The sequence below is a fragment of the Vigna angularis genome, chromosome 3 (assembly GCF_016808095.1).
Source record: "Vigna angularis cultivar LongXiaoDou No.4 chromosome 3, ASM1680809v1, whole genome shotgun sequence".
Taxonomy (NCBI): domain Eukaryota; kingdom Viridiplantae; phylum Streptophyta; class Magnoliopsida; order Fabales; family Fabaceae; genus Vigna; species Vigna angularis.
Genome location: NC_068972.1, coordinates 26237879 through 26260489, shown reverse-complemented (window position 1 = coordinate 26260489; position 22611 = coordinate 26237879). Strand labels below are relative to the sequence as shown.

At 35.7% G+C, this 22611-nt stretch overlaps 1 protein-coding gene across 1 annotated transcript; it reads right to left on the bottom strand.

The window, feature by feature from the left end:
* Positions 1-18134: 18134 nt before the first annotated feature.
* Positions 18135-20640, bottom strand: LOC108324910 (29 kDa ribonucleoprotein A, chloroplastic). Its single transcript, XM_017557858.2, has 5 exons — positions 20130-20640; positions 19924-20025; positions 19045-19359; positions 18524-18621; positions 18135-18380 (listed from the first exon to the last, which is right to left on the bottom strand). The coding sequence occupies exons 1-4, from the start codon at positions 20469-20471 to the stop codon at positions 18562-18564; spliced, it is 819 nt and encodes a 272-aa protein (XP_017413347.2). The 5' UTR covers positions 20472-20640; the 3' UTR covers positions 18135-18380; positions 18524-18561.
* Between the last annotated feature and the right edge of the window lie 1971 nt (positions 20641-22611).

The following is a 22611-nucleotide window of genomic DNA, read 5'->3' as shown; positions in this document are numbered from 1 at the left end:
ATACTGATTTTTTTGAACTCGCGGGAATGGAAGAATTTGGTGCAAGGTACTGGAGCTCAAAAACATGGTCAGAAGGAAAGAAAGGCATCCAATGTGCAAGAAAAGCGTAAACAAGTAACGAGGAAGATGACATTACACGCTGACTCGCCGTTTGCCATATCAAACAAAAGTTATTGTCGTTCAATTTTAAGAACTAATTGTAATAGTTTCAAAACTAAGAAGACTAAAAGGAACAAAAGTTTCGAATAGGGACTAAACCAAAAATCGTGTGATACTTAAGGGACGAAAAACATATTTAACCCTTAGTTTAATACCACATGTTAGTATGAGGTTTTTTTAATTTGTTTTATTTTATTTTATTTTTAATTTTTTTTAAACTATCACCTGTCAAATGAGGATCTATCACATGATAGAGATAGTGTGATATTTTGTCTCACTTCAGTTCTATTTTTTTTAAGTTGGAGTAATTTCACCCATTTCTAAATTAAGATCATATTTAACTTTTATATAGATATATAATAATATTTTATTTAAAATTAATAATTTTATTAAATATTCTTAATAATATTAAATTTATATTTTACATTAAACTTTATTTAAATTTTGTTTCAAATATTTATATGTTAATAAATTCAATATAAATCTTAAAGTTTTTTTAAAAGATAACAATATTATAAATTGCAATATAAAATTTTAAAATAGTTTTATAACAATTTAAAATAAATATATTTAAAATTTAAAATAATATTTTGAATAAAATTTGTGACATCCCAAATATATAATAACCACAATCATATAATATAGGCGTCAACATCCAAATAAAGAGAACAATTAGAGTATGACTTGCAATTAAGTACGAAATTACAGTCATCCAAATATGAAAACAGAATTTTAAACTTAAACAATTTAGAGTATTCAACACTTCAAGCGTTCAAATAGGAAATTCCTAAGTAGACTACACTGCAGCATCAATGTCCTCTAGTTCTTGCTCCGAAGGTATCTCCTCAACAATTTCTGCTCCTATCCAAGTGGATGATCATCGCAAAAGAAAACATACAAAAGCAACACACCACAAGAAGCAAGGGTGAGCTAGATAAACAAGCAATAATCATATAGTACAATTAATCGATGTCATCATGCTTAGTTACATGTAAAAGAACAATTCAAGCATACCCTTTAAACCATGACTCACACTCAACAAGACTCATCCGGAGTGGTATAACTGTCGAACTATTGGTCGTCTTTGCACTTGCATAGTTCAGCTGGCCCTCTCCAACACTATGCAAGGTAAATCCCCCCATCTGTCTATGTCTAAACTTTAAGACTATAGACGAGGACCTCCCTCTACTCTCACCACTCACACTGTTCTTCTCTATTTGAGCATGAATAATGCTTTGAGTGTAGGGATAGACATACCAGTTCAAAGCTCCATACAGTTATACAGAACAACATTAACACCCCGGACATCACTTTCAATCATCTCACCCTAAGATGTCCAGTTCACACTCATTTTCATCATTTCAATTTGCAGTCACATTATTTCAAGCCACACAATTCAAATATATGGACATACATACATCCTGGCAGTCAAACAACATCAAACAGATTGGAAAAATATGAAACTCACTGAACCAGGTCTCACAACGCACCAAGATACAAGGCAAGACAGCAAAAATTCGCACAGCGCACCACCCTTGGTGCGCTGAGCGAATTTTCCTGACGAGGGGAGTGTTTTTCAGCTAAACTTCGCATATCGCACCACCCTTGATGCGCTGAGCGAATTTTCCTGACAGGGGGACAGCTAAAATTCGCATAGCGCCTCAAATTCGCTATTCGAATTAATTTGGCTAATTTCCCAAGCTAGCAACAGTTGCAAAGCGACTACATTCGCTACGCGACTTACCAAACAGATAGCAACCCTCTCTAGTCTTTCGCACAGCGCACCAACTCGCTGTGCGAATGCTCAAATAGAGAGCACCTCTCTGTAAGGACTCGCTATGCGAAAACATTCGCTTAGCTAGTCTGCATAATCTGCAAAACGCAAATTTTGCAGAATTACCCACTCACCCACTCCTTACCACTTCTAGGCCTTTCTTCCAACTTTTAAGACTTCTAATTCATATTTTGTACCTAATTAAACTTGTCTAGATGATTATCAAGCGTTATTAACATGATTTTAAAGTGATCAATACCCAAGTTTTAACTTAAACTCCCATTTTTTATTAACCCAAGAACCCAATTTCAATTCTACCATGTTGAACATGACTTTACTCAGTTTTATGATCCTAACCTGTTCTAATTTACTCATCCCAGCTAGCCAAACTGCCCAATTGCACTAAGGACTACCTATGCTCAAATTCTCTACCTCAGTTCCTTTCAAAAGACTCAAAACAGTACTTCCTTAATTAACTATTTACCCTTCTAACGCGACTAACACATGATTTCCACCTCAACCACTCCTTACTAACCCAATTGGTCATCGGAGAAGAATCAAATGTCTGAACGCATCAGTCTCATCTTCGACGCTAGCACATATGACTAGTTACAACTGACTGGATCAGACCAGGGCTGCTCTATAATCAGGGATGTGCCAACTCAGGTTTTTAAGATTCCTCTATCCTACCAACACAGTACTCTCAACAAGTCACAATTGATTTATCTAAGTCATCCAAACTTTCCTATGGTGTTCTATACTTCAAATTACTTAACTTCAATACCTCACAGTAACCTAAAATAGTACCTGTGCACCTACTTACTAACCACATGACCAACATTACATACTCCAAGCCTCTCCAACAAAGCAAGTACAACCAACAAATATATCCAAGTCAAATCAAAATCATCAAACCATGGTTACACAAATTTCACATATTCAACAGGTGCAATTTAAAACATGCTCACCCCAAAATATAGTGTAACAGTAAACCACTCAAAATAAATTAAATAGGCCAATCATACAGCTCCTAAAATATAACGAGCTCCCCTTACCTCAGAGTTGTATTACCAAGCTCACAAGGACGCCCCTTTTTGGTATCTCACACACGCGAACTCAATCCAAACCCTACAAACCACCAAAGTGGTGACAGCAACAACTCTTAGAGTTTGATTTGGCAGCAACAAATAAACGAAACCCCTAGTAACATACAACCAGTAATGTTGCATGCTATAGGTTAGAAGATAGTGAAAGAGAAGGGAAAAACGACTTACCGGTGATGGACAAATTTATGATCACCAAAATATGATGTCACAAACTTGTTTTACAATCGGCAAGTATGACCGAATCGTTCAAGTAATAAACTTGGTAAGACCAAGTATCGTTCTCCCAAAGGACTCACGGCCTAGTTTAGTTGTGTGGTTCGTTGATTAGCTAAGACTTAAGAACGAAATATTTGGAGTTTAATATGCAAGACAGAAAATAAACATGTATGCATGAGTTTTGATCAATGGCAAAAGCAAAAGACAAGCACTTTCAATGAAATATATATATGAATATGTTGTTGGGGGTCAATTTCATCTTATCCACTCTCATATATTTTAGGAATTCAACATTCAAATCATCATTGTTAATGCCACTCTCTAAATTACCTTATCAAGAAGGCCTATCCCTAATTACGAGTTCATACGATTCCTAGCATTCCTAATAATTAGTTCTCTTAGCACAGGAGCTTAACGACAACCAATATAATATTGGGAGTAATTCCCCGGATCTAGACTTCCCCGTACGTTCCCGTATCGACAAAATCAATAATCATGCATTGAATGAGTTAAACAAAGCAAGCATTAGGCAAAGAGGAAAAACCCTAACTAATGATGAAAGAAAGCATAAATCTTAGATTAAGATGCAAGCACAAATTCCATATATGAGAGCTTCAAAAGATTACATTGATTCCCCAACAAACATACAAGGTTTAGTTCACCATATTCATGGTGAACCTAGATGAACAATAATGAAAGAATGAAGGATAAAACCCTAGAAAGGTGAAGAGGTAGCCTGAGCATCCAAGATCCTCCTTCAAAGGGGTGGAAAAGAGAGTGTTTGCTTCGTTTCTGCCAAAGATACCAACCCTAAGACATCTAGGTCTTTAAATATGACATAAAAATAATAGAAAACGGGTCCAGGCCCAAACAGATCATAAAATCGCATAAAACTGGCCCAAAACTCGTCTGGTTGACTTTTTTCGTATTCTGGTTGACGTTTTTGGTTGACTGGTTGACTTTTCTGGTTTCTGGTTGACTTTTCAGCATTCCAATCATTCGGTACTTCAATTCTTCTTTCAAATCATTCAATTAGCCTACAAAATCAAGGGAATCTTGCACAAAACCATTAAATTCACTTTCAACTCTCTCCTTCTTCACTTCTTTCACTAAATTCACCTTAAAACCTGCACAAAAACACTGAAATCAAGCATAAACCTGTCCAGCTCTCTTATTTATGAAAATATGGATAAAAGCATGATTTCAAGCTAGTTTCTAAGTGTAAAAGTTGCTTTTTGTGTCAATTTTAAGTATGAAAATAACAGTTTTTCAACTGTTATCAACCGGTCAAACGAAAATATGATCGGTTTAAAAGGAAGCCTTCGGTGTGGTGAACGTCTGAGCACCTTCCAACCCAAGATTGAACGGTTCAGAGAGCTGGAAATTTAGAGAGAAGGCAGAGAAGAGTTTAGGGCAAAGAGTCTTAGAGAGAGAAGAGCTTAGAAAATGAAAAATTTTGAGGAGCCCTTCCTAAGGCTAGGTTGGCCTTAGTCTGATGGGCCTGGCTGCCCCACATAGGGCCCAATGGCCTTAAACTTTTTCAAACTCTTAAAAAATTCATAATAAAATATTAATTTAAATAAACTTAATCTTATTAAAAATATTAATAAAAATATAAATTTAATATTAAAACCCTTGTATTTTTATTAATATTATAGGTTAAATATTAATAAATTTCAATGTAAGATATTAATTTAAAAAACTTAGTCTTATGAAAAATATTAATAATATATAAATTTTAGGTTAAAATTCTTGGAATTTGTATTAATATTTTAGATTAAATATTAATAAAATTATAAACTTGGAATATATTTATTTTAAATTGTTATAAAACTATTTTAAAATTTATATTTAAATTTATAATATTGTTATTTTAAAACAAATTCTAAGATTTGTACGTAAATTATTAGTATATAAATATTTGAAACAAAATTTAAATAAAATTGAATGTAAAATATAAATTTAATATTGTTAAAAATATTTTTAAGAACCTAGGAAATAGATTATTATAGTTGGTAGGTGTATTAAAATAATGAGACCGAATATTTTATTATAAAATAACTTTATAATATAAATAGAATTTTCTAAACTCGTCTCATTACTTTAAGAACACTCTATCTCTCTAAACCATTTTTCCTTCGTTTTCTCTCACTTCTCTTTAAGATTTATTGATCTCAAGTCATCTATTTGACGATGAGGACGTGTTTAGACGATTACAGTGTCAAGGTCTACCTTTTTATCCGATCAATTTGGTGTTTAGAGCAAGTAAGTTTCATCTCTTTTCTATGTATTTTTCTTGACTTTTGATCATGCAACATAAATCTGTTTTGCATGTGCTGAGAGTTTCTCTTCCTTGATTCTTAGTTCAATTGAGGTTCTAAGGTTGGTCTCTAATCACCAATCAGTGATGTGTAGGTTTTTCTAGAGATTCCTTGCGGAGGAAGCAACTATCGTGGATTTTTAGAGTTGTAGAAGTTTTCTAGAGGTAAGGGAAGCTAGAATTTTCTTTAATTGATGATTAATTGTGCATGTCTGAAGAGTTTATGAGTATTAAACTGTTGAATGAACTTTTTGTTTCATGATAGAAGTAGCATATTCAATTTGGATGTTTTGAGTGTGTGGTGATAAACTATGATTGTGAACTGTATTGAATGATGAATAGTTTGTTATTTGATATTAATATGACAAAATTCTGTTTGGAATAGGTATAGTAAGGTTTGTTGTATAATGATTGAAAGCGGTGAAGTTTTGGTATTGTTTTGGAAGGAAAAAGTTAGATAATTGGTATTGAAGTCGTGAGATAGGAAGGGTAACTTGGTTTGATGCAATTGTGGTCCTTTATGGAATGTTTTGTGAGTGTTCAAGTGATTGAAATGGAAGAAAATCTATGATGAGAATGTATGGTGATGGATAGGCATAGTTTACATTAGTTTAGAACTAGTTTTTGGGGAAGTGGACTAGTGAAAACTTGAGTTGGGAGTTTTGTGCTCAAATGGTCAGTTTGGGGAGTCTTGGTGAGTCATATGGGACTTGTTGGAGTCCCTAAGTTGCTTGAAATTGTGCCACAAATGGTAGAATTCAATTTGAGTCTCTTAAGTGAAAATTTATAGATTTTGGAGTTTGTTCTTGGTAGTAATCACCTTAAAATGTGTTTAGGATGGTCTAGATACAATTGCTTAGGTATAATTGAGTGTATAACACGATCTAGGAGAATTAGAAATTGGAAAAAATATATCAATTTGGTCAAGAGTGGTTTGAGGTGAAAATTATAAAGTTTGTGTGCTGTAGAATTATGTAGACTCGCTGAGCGAGTGGAGTCGCTAATGAGAGGCTAAGGCTCTGGAACACTGTTTCTAGTCTCGCATAGCAAGTTAGGTCGCTGAGTGAGAGGTTGGAAGGTCTCAACCATTGTTTGTGTATTTGCACAACAAGTTGGGTTACTGAGCGATTGGTTGAGGGGTCTGAACCACTTTCTCTGGATTTGCCTAGCGAGTTGGATCGCTAAGCGAGTGGTTGAGGGGTCTGGACCACTATCTGTTTATTCGCAGAGTGAGCTGAGTCGCTGAGCGAGAGGTTGGGGTCTGGGATTAATGTTATTTTATTCGCACAATGAGCTAAGTCACTGAGCGAGAGGTCGGGGTCTGGGACTACTATCTATGTATTCGCACAATGAGCTGGGTCACTGAGCGAGGAAACTCTGTGGTCGTCTAGCGAGCTTGGTCGCTAAGCGACTAGTCCAAGACTTTGTTTTGTTCTTTCCATCTTTGTTTCTTGATAGCTTGGAGTTATGCCTGATCCATTGTGAATGATGTATAAGTATTTATGAGATTTGTAATAAATGTTAGGCCTTATTTCTCCTACCAAGAGGGGGGGGGGTGAATTGGTTTTTAATGAAAATACTTTCTTTTTCTATCTTTTGGAAAATCTTTGGAACTTTCTTTAATCACACAAAACATTAAAAAGAATAATGCAGTAAAAGAATTAAGAGATAGAGAAACCAACACATATTTTTGTACTGGTTCGGCCAAGCCTACATCCAGTCTTCTTCAACAACCTTAGTTGAATGGAACCACTATAATAATTGAGTTTACAAGCAATAATACAAAGAATATGTCTCAATGCACTATCCTTCCCCACTCAAAATCAATTACAGCAAACAAGAGGTGAACACCCTCACACTCTCACAACCTAGAAAGCAATCCCAACTTTCTAAAACCTTAGAGCTATCCTAACTCTAAGAAAACCTTGAGAGCAATCCCACCTCTCAACAAACACAGTTCTCTCTCTCTGGCACAAACGCACAAAAACTCAATCTACAAATTGAAAAAGATAAACCCGATCTTCACAGCAGACACTCCAGTAGTGTAGATATGATAAGAAACCTTTGAGCACAGATCTTGAAAAAATCTTGACGTATTAACTTAGATTTGATCCTTGATTCTTGGAGATGGTTCTTGGACACTTTCTGTAATCAAAACTCAATCAAATGTTAGATATGAAAATGTATATTCAGAGATTCGTTTTGAAACAACGCACATGACAGCTATTTATAGGATTTTCATAATCCTGACGCATTTTAATCGATTACCAAATTAATGTCATCGGTTATGCTTTAACAGTGTTATGCCAGATTGACATTAAAACAAATTTAACAGATTAAGCAATTTATGTAATCGATTTCACATATATTGTAAGCCAAAACATTTGAAAATATGACCGTTGTGACAGTTAAGACTTAATATGAAAACAATTTTCAATATGTACAAGATTTAACCGATGAAGGAAACTGTGTAATCGGTTAAGTATTACACTTAAGCAATTTTGAAAACCTTTTCTCCTCAAAAAACATCATTACACTCAGCAAACAGATGTTAGCAAAAGCACGAGTTTTAATCGATTATGCATATAATGTAATCGGTTAAAACTTGTAGTTTGCCATAGTTTAAGCATTAGCTGATATATGATGAACTTAATTGATTACAGATGCTTTGTGCAAGTGGTTTTGTCATTTAAAAACATGAGTATGCATACTACAGATGTAAACACATGTATGACCATAGTAAGTATGCAAACCAATCAGTTCAAGTACACACAAACATGTAAATGCATATATGCATATAAAAAACCTTTCAATGTTGTGCAAGAAACATATAGAATAATTTTTGTTGTTGTCATCACAAAAAACAAAACACACAAGGGATTGGGTCTATCACATTGCTCCCCTGTCAACAAGATTATATGATTATCAAAGTTAAGTGTTGTGATTCAAAGTGAAAGTATGTGGTATCAAGTATGGTTTCAAAGTCATGAAAGTAAGTTCCAAAGTGGAACCTCTTGGTGACGTTCAAGTATGTTTAAAATGAATGCAAGAGCTCAGTCTTGGGGGTTATCCTGAAACTCTAATGGTCTTTCATTCTCAAGTAGAGAGGATTGATCCATGTCGTGAAGAGTAGTAGGAGGACTTAGTCTTGGGTGCTTCCAATATGATCCAACGCGTGGAACAGACTAACCTTGTGAGTGTGGTAGGGTGAAACCCATTGGCAATGACTTTGCAAAGTAATAGAAACCACCACAAGTGCACAACTCGCCATAGCTCGGTAATCATTCTAAGTCCAGACAGTCCATTCATATTAGTGTCATGCATAATACGTTTTATGATGGTTAATTATTATGTGTGTTGTATGTAAGGTGTATGATGAGTTATATTGATTGTTCTTTTATTGTAAACTAGCTTACCCTTTTTGTTTGCTTGTGTTTGTATGTTGTTGTGTTCTTTCCTTTGCGACGATCATCCTGTGGGTGTGAGCCAAGGGAGAGGAGGTTTCCTTGGAGCAAGCATTGGATGGAGGAGAAGCGGCTGCTTAGTTTATTTAGACTAGTCTTGTAAATAGTTTTGTTTAACTGTTTTTATATAAACTTTAAATTTTAGTTATTTTTAGATGACTCTAAGTTTTTACTTTACATTATAGTTAACAAATGTTCTATCATATTAGATCTGTGATGACTCTTTTATATAGTATTCTACTATATTTTTGAGATGTTACAATATTTAATAAAAATATTAATTAAAAAATTATTATTATATATCTATATAAAAAGTAAATTTGCTTTTAATTTTTTGACAAAAATAAATTGTTTCATTAAAAAAATATGACAAAAATAAGATAAAATATAAATAAAAGAATCAAATTAAGATTTTTCACATTACACTTACCCACGTTTATGATCTTAATATTGCCACATTACACTATTTCTATTAGAGAAACTTCTAACACATGACAATTTCTTTTTTGAAAAGAAACATTAAAAATAAGTTTAATGTTTCGGTAGGTCCCTTTTTTTGTTCAGAATTTCAAATAGGTCCGCTACTTATTTAGTGTCTCAATTGGGTCCATATTTTTGAAAAATTGAATCAAATAGAGGCTTGCCGTCAAATTAGACAAACGCCGTTAAGGAGGGTGTTACGTGGCATGCTAACAGTGTACTTTTAATTGATGTGACATTAAAAACGTCTTTTGTGTATTTTTAATTTGTGAATTAAAAGCTGCAGGTCAAATTTGGGAAAAGTAATTTCATTAAGGGCAAATTGGGCAAAAAAACATAAAAATAAGGGCACCAACCCCTTTCTCTTTCGAAATCGAAAACAGATTCGAATGTGAGTTTTAGGGTTCGTGGGAGAAAACAAAAGTGCGATCTTCTTCGATTGGAAGCGCGGGGGTATGTGGGTCCAAAACATCGTTTCAAATATGGGTGCGTGTACGGCGTTTGGAAGAAGCTGAAGCATAAGGTGAGGTGTGGGACCTTGTGTCGTTGGAAGCATGAGGCTGAAACATGTGATTAGTGGTGGTGAATCTGAACGAAGGTCAGTATTTGTGCTTTATTGACTTTGTTGTTATAGTTGGGAAACTACAATATTGGGTGGTGGTCCCCCATGGTTTCAATGGTTTGATCTGCATTGTTGATTGCCATCTGATGGTCTCACATGTATGCTTAAAGTTATTTGACAGTGTATGTAAGGGAAAATCCTAAAGTCAAGGGTGTAGATATTCGTGAAAAAGTTCAAAGGAAGTGGAACATAGGTATATCTAGGTGTATGACTTATAGAGCCAAAGGTATTGCTCCTGATCACATTGATGGGTCCGTTAAAGAACAATATAAGAGGATATATGATTATGCACATGAGTTGGTGGAAAGAAATCTAGGATCTACACTTAAGGTTCATGTTGAGGACAATGAAGGTGAAGTAATTTCAAGAGATTTTACTCTTGTCTAAAGAAATGCAAAGACAATTTTGTCTCTTGTAGGCCAATAATTGGATTAAATGGAGCCTTTTTGAAAGGGAAGTATGGTGGTGAGCTATTAACAGCTGTTGGGAGATATGCAAATGATCAAATGTTGCCTATTGCATATGTGGTGGTAGAAGTGGAAAACAAAGAGTCGTGGTCGTGGTTTTTGAATCTATTGATTGATGACCTTGGTGGTGAAGAAGTTTGTTCATCAATAACTTTTGTGTCAGACCAACAAAAGGTAATAGTGATTTTTAATTTGGTACTTTCCTACAGTTATTGATTAGTTATATATCCTCCTAACTGCTGTTTATTATTTTAAATCCATAGGGTCTACTACCAGCCATACAAGAACTACTTCCTAATGTTAACCAGAGATTTTGTGTGAGACACTTATATGCGAACTTTAGGAAGAAATTTCCTGGTAAAAACGTGAAACGACTGATGTGGAAGGTAGCTATTGCCACTCACCCACAAACTTGGGAGATGGAAATGAGAAATATTAAAGATGTCAATGAAGACGCATTCAAGCATTTGACAGTCATCCCTCTAAGGTTTATGTTTTTTAACTTAACTCCAAGATTTATATTTTAAACTTAACACCATATTTTGTTTTTATATACTGTTAACATATGTTTACATCATATGCTGTAGATACTGTTCAAGGTCCAGATTCAGTCCAAAACCAAAATGTGACACCTTGGTCAACAACATGAGTGAGGCTTTCAACAGTGTTCTGGTTAATACAAGGACTAAACCAATCATAATAATGTTGGAAGAAATTAGGGTGTACATCATGCAAAGATGGGCAAGAAACAGGTCTAAGATGCAGTCCTTTGCAGGATCAATTTGTCCAAAGATCCAGCCTAGATTTCAAAAGGAATCCCAAATAACCAAACACTGGATTCTGAGGTAAACTTTCTTCAATACTTCTGTCTCAACTTTGTGTTTCTTGATGTTGTATAGATAAGTGTACCGACCTGCTGGGTGAATTTTGCTTACGCGGCTCGAATAGTTTCGACTTTTGTCATGTTATTATTTTAAATGTTATTACAAACAGTATGCTACTGGAAAATCATTTCGCGGTGTTGCTTGCAAAATGAATAGTGGGGTGTCTATTCTGTTTAAATCATTTATTTGTCATTAGAAATTGTTTCTTGGTCAGTAACATGGTATTTGATGTGATTCTTGATGATAAAAGAGTGTATATGGCTTAATGCAACTGTAGATCTTTGCATTGTAGAGTGTACTGGTAGTTGGATAACAATGATGAACTAATGATAGCTAATGTTAATTGAGATTTTATAAGTAGTGTAATCACTTGTCGGCCTGCTTTGATAATTTGTAAATGAAAGAGTGGAAGAACTCAATCAACATATGAAAATTACAATGGAATTAGGGTTTTTAAATTAGTATATAACTATATTCTTACATTGCTGATAATTTGTAAATGAGAGTGTGTAACACTGGTTTGTTTTGAATGCTGGTTTTAATTTATGACAAGAGTGGTTGTTGGTAACCAACTCAATCTCTTGCGTCTTTTCCAAATCTGCTTGCAACCAAATATGGCATTCATAAAATATTTTGATAGGGATTTTCTCACTTACTGGTCCTTTCCTTTCACTACCTCTCTTGAGTGTGCAAAAGTCATCATTCTTTTAAAGTCAACACTATTTCTTGGTTATTCCTTCACTTCCAAATGAAACATTATTTCTTTTTGTTCATAGTTGCTTAGCCAATAAACTGTTTGAGGTGAGATATGTCTCTCATAGTGGAGACAAGTTTGTCGTAAACATATACGAGTTGTCATGCTCTTGCAGGAGATGGAGCATCACAGGAATTCCATGTTCTCACTCCCTGGTCGCAATGAAGTTTCTGAATATTGATGGAGAGCAGTTCATTCCAGCTTGCTTTATGAAGTCCACCTATGAAGAAGCATACACATCAATCGTATTACCCCATTAACGGCAACAACATGCGGGAGCTAACACCATATCCGAATGTCATGCCTCCTAGGAAAAAAATAATGCCAGAAAGACCAAACAAGAAAAGAAGACTAGAACAATGGGAGATTAGAAAGGATGATTCTCGACTCAGCAAAGCTGGTTTGCGCAAGAGATGTGGGCTATGTAGGGAGGTTAGGCACAATAGAAGTTGTTGCACCAAAGCAACCGAACAACCTACCCATGAAGCAACCCATCAACCTACTCCTTCATTAGAACCAGTCATCCCATCAACACAACTACTCATGCCATCATCACAATTATCTGAAGTTTGTCATGACCGTGAAGCTCAATCATAGCAGTGTCTATGAATGTTGATGCCAAGTTTAAGAATATTTTTATGTAATAGCTCACTTGTAAGGAACAATGTTTATGGTTTTGGATGTATGTACTGTTTCACTGCAACTACTTTTAAGACTCTGTGATGAACTTTTTAGTACCCTGGAATTCTATGATAATTGTGTATATTCAGCATCACGTGTTTTGAATCCATTTCCATTCTGTCAGGAAGGATGTCCAGCCCCATTAGTTTTCCTATTACATTTGGAATCCTGCCCTTCTTTGGGTTGGAGGGCGTCTGATTACTTGTGTGGAATAATCACTCTTTTTCAAAGCTGATTGTAAAGATTAACAGTGTTTGCACTAGCAATTTAATTAAAAGTTGACATGTTTTCGAAATTAAGCTAAATCAAGCACATTAATTTGGTTTTGATGGGGATCCAACAATAAAATCAGTAATCCAAAAGTCGTGCCTATGTTTCGTAGTTTTGTACCACTACAAAAGGGTCACTAAATCTTCATTTCTAGTTGTTCGTGCTTTGTTATAAAATAGGGAAGCCACATTCGAGTCTATGATGTTGATTGGGGCTCGAAAGTTAAAAATGACATCTTTGCTAAAAACTTATGTTGGACAATTACTGATACATCTCTGTCACCATATAAACTCTATCTTGTAAGTTAAGTTGATTGCTAATGAAGGTGGTGTTCGTGGATTAAGGATTTTACAACTAGGATTAATGATTTACAACTAAATACTACTTATTTTGTGAGGCCAAATTCTTTACTGCTCTTTTGGTACTCTCCCTCTACCGTGCCTCCAATTTTGGGAAGTTTAGGCTTTTAGAGACTTACTGCTATATAGGAGATTGTAAAGTGTAACGGAGATTATTCCTTCAGTGTTGAAGGTTTCAATGGTTACAGTTTGGGAACAAAGAGAATGACTTGGAATTTTAAAATTTTGATGTGCTTAACTACTGAAAGAGTGATTTCCAAGGAGGGTATGAGTTATGTTTATATTATAGGTTATTTTGTTTCCTAATTTGTTGGCTAATTTTTTTCTTAATTTTAATTATTCATGACAACTTATAGTAACTCCACACAGAGTTACTCTTTTTAATTTTCACATGTTTCAATATTTTCACTCTTTTGTTTAGAGTAGAAAGAATTCCACACAGAGTTACTTTTTTTAATCTTCACATGTTTCGATATTTTTGTTACCAATGAGAAGCATTGGTATCCTGAAGATAATGATTTTGATGATGTTACAAAGTGAAGAGTAAGAAGATTTCTGTTGTATGAGTTTAAAAGCATTTCGGTATAAGAGAAGACACCAGGAACGTGCAGCTAAGGCCGAACGGTAGAAGGCATGAACGAGACCGAGCGGTTGAAAGATGAAGTGGTGGTAGAATTGAACCTGGCACCCGAGCAGAGGCATGACTGAGACCGAACGGCCACTATCAGTCAAAGACTGAACGATATGTAATAGTTGAAGGTTGGACGGTGTATAGCCGAACATTGTTCAAGACCGAACAGAGTTGAATAGTGGCGAAACTCAGTTGAATACCGAACAGTCACTAACACTAGCCGAACACAAGTTGTGGACCGAACGGTGTTAAACACAAGCCAAACAATATTGTGTCCAACTAACACTGTAGAAGAAAAGGGACCTACCGAAACATTAAACCTAAAATAATAAACAACAGTTAGGAGCATATATAACTAATCAATGACTGTAGGAAAGTACCAAATTAAAAATCACTATTACCTTTTGTTGGTCTGACACAAAAGTTATTGATGAACAAACTTCTTCACCACCAAGCTCATCAATCAATAGATTCAAAAACCACGACCACGACTCTTTGTTTTCCACGTCTACCACCGCATATGCAATAGGCAACATTTGATCATTTGCATCTCTCCCAACAGCTGTTAATAGCTCACCACCATACTTCCCTTTCAAAAAGGCTCCATTTAATCCAATTATTGGCCTACAAGAGACAAAACTGTCTTTACATGCCTTTAGACAAGAGTAAAATCTCTTGAAAATTACTTCACCTTCATTGTCCTCAACATGAACCTTAAGTGTAGATCCTAGATTTCTTCCCAACAACTCATGTGCATAATCATATATCCTCTTATATTGTTCCTTAAAGGACTCATCAATGTGATAAGAAGCAATAACTTTTGCTTTATAAGCCATACACCTAGATATATCTATGTTCCACTTCCTTTGAACTTTTTCACGAATATCTACACCCTTGACTTTACTGTTTTCTCCAACATTTTGCTCAACCACTTGGCATCAAGTAACTTGAGATAGAACTCCCTGCTGCAACTATGGTTATCATTTATAGTTCTCAGCTGCCATGATTTCACAACCTCCATATAAGCACAATATATGGTTCATTGGCATTCTTCTTTTGCACCCACACACTTGAGCCTCAATCTTGTTTTGTCAATTTTTACAAACTTTATATTCCTCCCATTTTCCAAAGCATAACCTTTTACAGCATCTAAAATATCTTGCTTTTCAGCAAAATAAGTCCCCACTTCCCATGTAAAGTCTATCATACTTTTTGGTGTACAAAACGTACCAAACCTCCTTTAACCTTCATTATCATTAACCCTCTGATTTCCACTCCTCATCTAACTAACCTCTATCCTCATCATTAATCTTGTTGTCTGAACTGTCTGAAAGACTTTCTACTTCTATTTCCACATTACCATATATATCATCATCTATATCACATTCAACACTCACATCAACCAGCCCCTCTAAGCACTCACTATTTCCATGTACACCACCTTCGCCAGTAGATGAACTCCAACTACAAAGATCAACTTCCTCCTCCATAACTCCTTCACACACATGCAACTCTTGCTCTTCGTCACCATCACCATCACCTTCAACTTCAACTTCAACACCATCAACATCTTCTTCACCCTCATGCACCTCTTATACGTCACCATCACCTTCACCCTCTACTTCAACACCATCACCATCTTTTTCACCCTCATGCACCTCTTGTGCGTCACCATAACCTTCACCCTCTACTTCAACACCATCACCTTCACCCTCTACTTCAACACCATCACCATCTTCTTCACCTCATGCAGCTCTTTTTGTACTTCACCATGACCTTCAACTTGAATATCATCATTAATAATATTGAAGCATATGTATCACTTCGGGCTCAGAAACAGCATGTACAACATATAAATGGACCTCACCATTAAGCCTAGATAAGTTAGCCATATGCATGGCACCAGTGTCATCAATCAATTGTTCCAACCTATTTTCCAACACTAAACCCCCTCCGACAGAGTACCATAAATCTTTAAAGTTATTCAATCCAAAACCTTTCACTACATTAACAACCACAAAATAACTCCACATATCAAGGTCAAAGTTGTTGTCTCCCCTTCAAACTTCAAGGTACCATCATTAATGAACTTTCCTCCATGGTGGAAAACACAGTCAATATCGTCGTCCATTACGCACAACATAATATAAATATATCTACACACCTATTATGCAAACATATGACGATAAAAAAATATATTAAAACAATAACAAAACGCATTCACATACACTGTCTTATAACTTTAAGCATACATGGTTGACCACCATATGGCAATCAACAACGCAGATCAAACCATTGAAACCATGGGGGACCACCACCCAATATTGTAGTTTCCCAACTATAAAAACAAAGTCAATAAAGCACAAACACTGACCTTCGTTCAGATTCACCTCCACTAACCACGTGCTTCAGCCTCGCGCTTCCAACGACACAAGGTCTCACTCCTCACCTCGTGCTTCAGCTTCTTCCAAACGTCGTGCACGCACCCTTATTTGAAAATGATGTTTCGGACCCACGAACCCTCGCGCTTCTAATCGAAGAAGATCACACTTTTGTTTTCCCCCACGAACCTTAAAACTCACCTTCGAATCTGTTTTCGATTTCGAAAGAGAAAGGGGTTGGTGCCCTTATTTTTTATTTTTTTTGCCCACTTTACCCTTAATGAAATTACTTTTCCCAAATTTGACCTGTAGCTTTTAATTCACAAATTAAACACAAAACACGTTTTTAATGCCACGTCAATTAAAAGTACACTATCAACATGTCACATAACACCCTTCTTAAAAGCGTGTTAGCTTTTAATTCACAAATTAAAAAATACACAAAACACGTTTTTAATGCCACGCCAATTAAAAGTACACTGTCAGCATGCCACATAACACTCTCCTTAAAAGCGTTTGTCCAATCTGACAGCAAGTCTCTATTTGATTCAATTTTTCAAAAAATAGGGACCCTATTTAGAAACCAAATAAGTAGAAGACCTATTTGAAATTTTCGACAAAAAAAAACTTACCAAAATATTAAACCTTAAAAATATTAAAAAACCCACTTACACGTGAGATTGAATTAACGTACTCGTAACGGTTTTAACCAATAAATGTTTGTAAATTAAATGTTTATAATATACTTTTATTTTACCTACTATTTATAATATATAGAGACTTTACTCCGAGCATTAAAATTTCATAAATAAACAAATAATTATTTTAAAATTGATTTTTCTGTAAAATATTTCTTTTTATATTTAATCCATCTATCGAAACATTATTTCTTTTATTTATTATCAATTTGTTAGATTTATGACAGTGCCTGTGTCTAAAAATACATTGCTTATAAAGGGAAAAAGTGCTTAGATAGAAGCTTATAAGAACTTTAGGTACACATCATACTCTGAAAACGATTATAGTACTTCAGCGAATTAAAGCTTAACAGCTGATTTTAAGGCAGCTGTTGTGTCTCTCACCAAAGTCACTTTCTGTTAATTGATTCATCTTTCCTATTTAATGTTGAAAAAGGTGAAATTAATTCTATTATGTAAAATAAAAAGCAAATTTGAAAGAATTCACATCTTAAAAGGTGGCATTATAAAAGTTCTCTCCTGCTAGTGTTTTCTTGTGCTTAATTATATCCAAGCCCTCCACAAACTAAATACTGGTTCAGCATTTAAGTAAAAAGAAAAGAAGTTGGGCGACACAAGCTTTAATAATAATGACTGAGTACAAAATTAAAACTGCCATAAATTCTTGCAGGAAGAAAAAAATTTATGAACTAAAATCGTCTTGTATATAATTAGAAATCAAATTATAATCAATTTCACAATATCTACTCTAAAAGCTAACTTTTAGCATATTCCGATTAACCTGTTCTATTTTTTCGTTCATGTTTTCATCTTTTGCTTCAAGTACTTAACCAAATAATAGAAAATTGTGAGGGAAGATGGAACGGGGTAAGCAATAATAATTGAGACATCTACTTCTATAGAAAATTGTAACTACAAATCAGTTTGAAATGACAACCAAATTTGTAACATTCAACTTCTATACAAGAGGCAGGGATGCGCTTTCCTCGAGAAAGAAACTGGTCAGATATTACCACTGTGTTTAAACGTACTCTCAATAAAGTAGGTATATTCTTCACCCCCACAAACTGTTGGCCAGTGCCTACTTCTTGAATCCGTAAAAACTCCCAACTACCTGTTATGTCAAACATTATCAGAAGCTTGGAACATTCATCACAAGACAATGTATTGCGGTAAGAGATATCATGATCTTAAGATGTTATTATTGCATCAGAAAACACATGTATTGAGAAGAGCACAGAAATGCACATGTATTACCAAAATCCTCTTTTAGATATGAATGAATGTTAAAATCTTCAAGACATCCTGGGCTTCGAGTCTGCTAATGAGACTCGTATAGGTCTGCCATTCAAGTCCTGCAAAACAGAGTCTTGGGTTTAAATATATAACTGAAGATGATCCAATGCGAAAAAGGTCTACACAGCTACTATTGTTAAAATGGGTTTAAAAGGATCTATTTACCCACTTATTATAAGATGAAATCTCGTAGACATGTAACTACAGAAATTCACAACATGCATTTGTGCACGGCAGAGATATCTGTTTGAATTCCAAAATGCAGATTTTTCAAACAAAGTGCATGAAGGAAGATTAACTTCTCTGATCTGAAATGCTTCTTATCTAAAATCTAAAATTATTCCGTGCCCATATGAGTTTGAAATGTGAATTCCGAAAAAGAAAAGGCACAGCTTTGTTTTTCTAAACAAATGATGATATATGGAAGAAAAAGCAAACTAAAAATATCGCACACACACACTCTTCAGGATTAGCACGCTTACCACACCATCCAAGGACTCAATTGCACTGCTGACTTCATCGGCACTACTGTAAGTCACAAATCCAAAGCCTCTTGATCGTCCACTATCCCTGTCATAGACTACCCTTGCTTCCACGACATTTCCTTGTTCCCGAAACAATGACTCCAATGCTACATGGTCAACACCCCAAGCAAGATTACCCACATGGACTTTGTTTTTACTATCTGAAAAACCACCACCACCACCAACTCTGTTAGAACTTCTAACACGAGATGAACTCTCATTCCGAGCAGGGGGTGGCCCAGCATTCACTCTAAGGGCCCTTCCATCCAGTTCCTATGAATTACCCAAAGATTCATTCCTTAGATATGATAAAGAAATGAACAAAGATACATGGCGTTGACAAATGAAAAATACATTCACATTTCAAACCAGACAAATTCAATCTCAAACAACACTGTTTAGTTATGCTGTTAGTCACCTTAACCACTAGCTTGTTGGATTACAAGCAAATTGTTGTTTGTATCATCAACCAAAACCAATACATTGTTTCAATTGTAATCACCAAAATCTGTTCTGCAGTCAATAAAACAAATTTTAAGTGAAATGTGTATGCCGAGGGTAAATAGAGTTGATTCTGGGATTGAGACCCACCAAGAGTTTGTCTGGCTGGTTTCATAGTGTAAGTACAAAATTGATTACCAACTCCAATGCAACTCAAAAACAAACTCCACTTTACCACTCAAACACAAAAAACAATTCTTCCAAACATCACCCAAACATAAATCAATTTTATGAACCTCATTTCTTACAACAACACCAATCTAAAAAGAACCAAACAAATGTTAAACCTTCAAACACAAACCACCTTCATCAACAACAACCAAACTATAAACTCACATATCCATTGAACTGCTGAACAGCCGCTTCAACCTCCTCAACCGAAGACATTGTGACAAACCCAAAGCCCCTGCTTCTCCCAGTCGTCTTATCATAAATCACCTGCCCAAAACAGAAAACAAGTCACGACCCATTTAAATTCTGCCCAAAGGGCTACCGTAAAACCCCTCAAAAACCCAAACTTGCAACCGAAACATAAATATCACCTCGACGACCTCCACAATCCCAACGCTTTCGAAGAGGTCTGCGAGCTGCGCACTGTCGACACTGAACGGAAGGTTGCCGACAAAGACCTTAAGGTCGGGAGAGAAGCTCTGGGCGGAGGTGAAGGTGTCCTCTTGCTGGTCGTAGTCGGAGGAGACGGCGACGCGGGGAAGGAAGCGGGAGGAGAGGGAGAAAGTGGGTTTGAGGAAAACGGTAGAAATGGAGATGGGTTTGGCGTTAGGGGTGAGGGAAAGAGAAGAAGAGAAGGATTTGGGAGAAGAGAGAGGGTGATGTGTTCTGAGAGTGAGAGTTGGGAGTGCAAGAGAAGTTGCAGAGGTAGACATTGTAACAGATAAGGTTTTTTGAGAAAGGAGATGAAGTAGGGTTTATGGAGGAATTGGAGACTTTTGGTGGGTGAGGAGTTTGATATTTATGGGCAACAGAGAAGAAAGAGCATACTGATAAGGTTTATTCATCATCCATTTACTACTTTGTCCTTCATCTTTCATCTTGGTCGACGTGGACATGGTAACGTTCAGATATTTTGGGTATGGGTGAAATGAATCTCCAGATCTATATATATTGAGGAGTTATTGGGCTTGGGTGTTGAGCCCAAATCGAAGTATTTGAAAAATTGATCCATTAATATTAATGTGGAAATGGAGAAGTGTGTTTTTGTTGGTTTGTTCCAAGTAGGGCGAAACCAAAGCTGGATTTGTTCCTTTTGGTTGGCAAGTGGGTTTGGTCACAAAATCATTTTCTGCAGAGACATCACTGGACCCATCTGCCTTTCTCCCATAACTCACTATTGTCTTTTCCACGATCACATAACTTCTCTTTTCTTTTTTCACTTCTTTCTTTCCATCCTTAACTATCCTCATTTAGTAAATGTGTTATATGTAATTTAAATTAATAAAAACCATAAAAATAAGATAATTTCTGTAATATCCCAAAAATACAGTAATCACCATATAATAGAATTAATTACATTTCATAATCAATTAGTGCAGTCTTACACTAATAACAACGCTAAAAAAGAGTCAGGATCGAACGGTTTTACAAAACCAATTACCGAACGATCGCTTACAAAACGACCAACATCTAATACTACCGAACGACCTAAGGTTCGGCCTTAACTTCAACGTCCACCAGATTCTCCTCTTCAATCACGTCTTCCAACAATGCTTCTCCTTCTGCTCACATCCACACGGATGATCATTGCAATGACAAGACGGATGTACAAGTACGAGACAACACAAGAAAACACAGGGTAAGCTTATGTAATTTAATTCACACATCAACATATAATATTAAACATTCCAATACCACAAGAACATTTCAACATATATATAACGATACGAAAACTAACACTAGACTGACCGTCCGGACTATATGAATCTGTGTAGCTACAGGCGTTCGTGCACTCGGGTGATGTAGTAACTGGGATACACTCAACAGCTGCCACCCGAGGTTAGCCCTATCCAAAGTACCCCTAAGGATTAGGACCTCCTGCCGTTCCCACACATGACCTACCCTCCTCTACGTGAGGACGAGTACTCACGGAACATCAGGATGAACTGCCAGCATTAGCATGCCCACAGTCATACTTTACAAAAATCCAATATTTAATACATGAGTCGTTCCTCCCTGGAACGCTCGTTCAAAAACCACAACCATTTATTCATCTCATATACTGTTCATCCTTTATAATCTTCCACTTCATTATCAATTTCATCATCAGTTACAAGGACATAAAATAACGAACGTTCAGTCCTCTTCAAAACGAGGACGAACGATAAGAAAGAGATCGATGATTCTCTCGTTCAGAACATAATAAGGCGAAGAGAGTTACTTTTGGATTTACGAAATGAACCGAGTAAAATGGAGCAATATATATGACGATCGGTATTTACCACGTGAGTCAGTTGAATGAACTAACTCTCTTGAGTTCAAACCAATACTTAAGGAATAAGTCAAATATGGAGGCCTTAGGCCGGATCAAATAAAAGGAGACTAATCAAGAGGTTAAGAAATTATATTTAGAATAGTTCACATACGGAAATCCAATGCCAGTAAATGACCGAACATGGTAAAAGAAAATATTACTGAAGTTGGACGAACGCTATTTCAACAAGCTTGATAATTAAAGACAAGTATGAGCGTCCGGTATAAGACCGAGCACTACTCATTACGAGCGCTAGGTATAAGACCAAACACTAATTAGTACGGACGCTAGGTGTAAGACCGAGCGCCACTTATTACGAGCGCTAGGTATAAGACCAAGCACTACTAGTCTTAAAGTATGGGGGTGTATATATGTATTACTTTATTTCGGATATCCGGGTACAACTATGCTTGAACGAACGCTCAAACATAGTGTTCCACATGAGGACGCTCGTCCTCGATTAGAATTCTCTTCAAATGAAAGAATTCCAATTTTAAACAGTTTACTAGAACAAACCGAACGGTAGAGGACCGTTCGAT

Bases quoted from the DNA above. Each gene is read 5' to 3' on its own strand.
- LOC108324910 (XM_017557858.2), bottom strand. From the start codon at position 20,471: ATGTCTACCTCTGCAACTTCTCTTGCACTCCCAACTCTCACTCTCAGA. The intron at 19,360-19,923 runs GTGAGTTTATAG...GGTAATTCATAG, and splicing joins TTCAGCAGTTCAATGGATAT to GAACTGGATGGAAGGGCCCT. The intron at 18,622-19,044 runs GTAAGCGTGCTA...TCTGTTTTGCAG, and splicing joins TTGAGTCCTTGGATGGTGTG to GACTTGAATGGCAGACCTAT.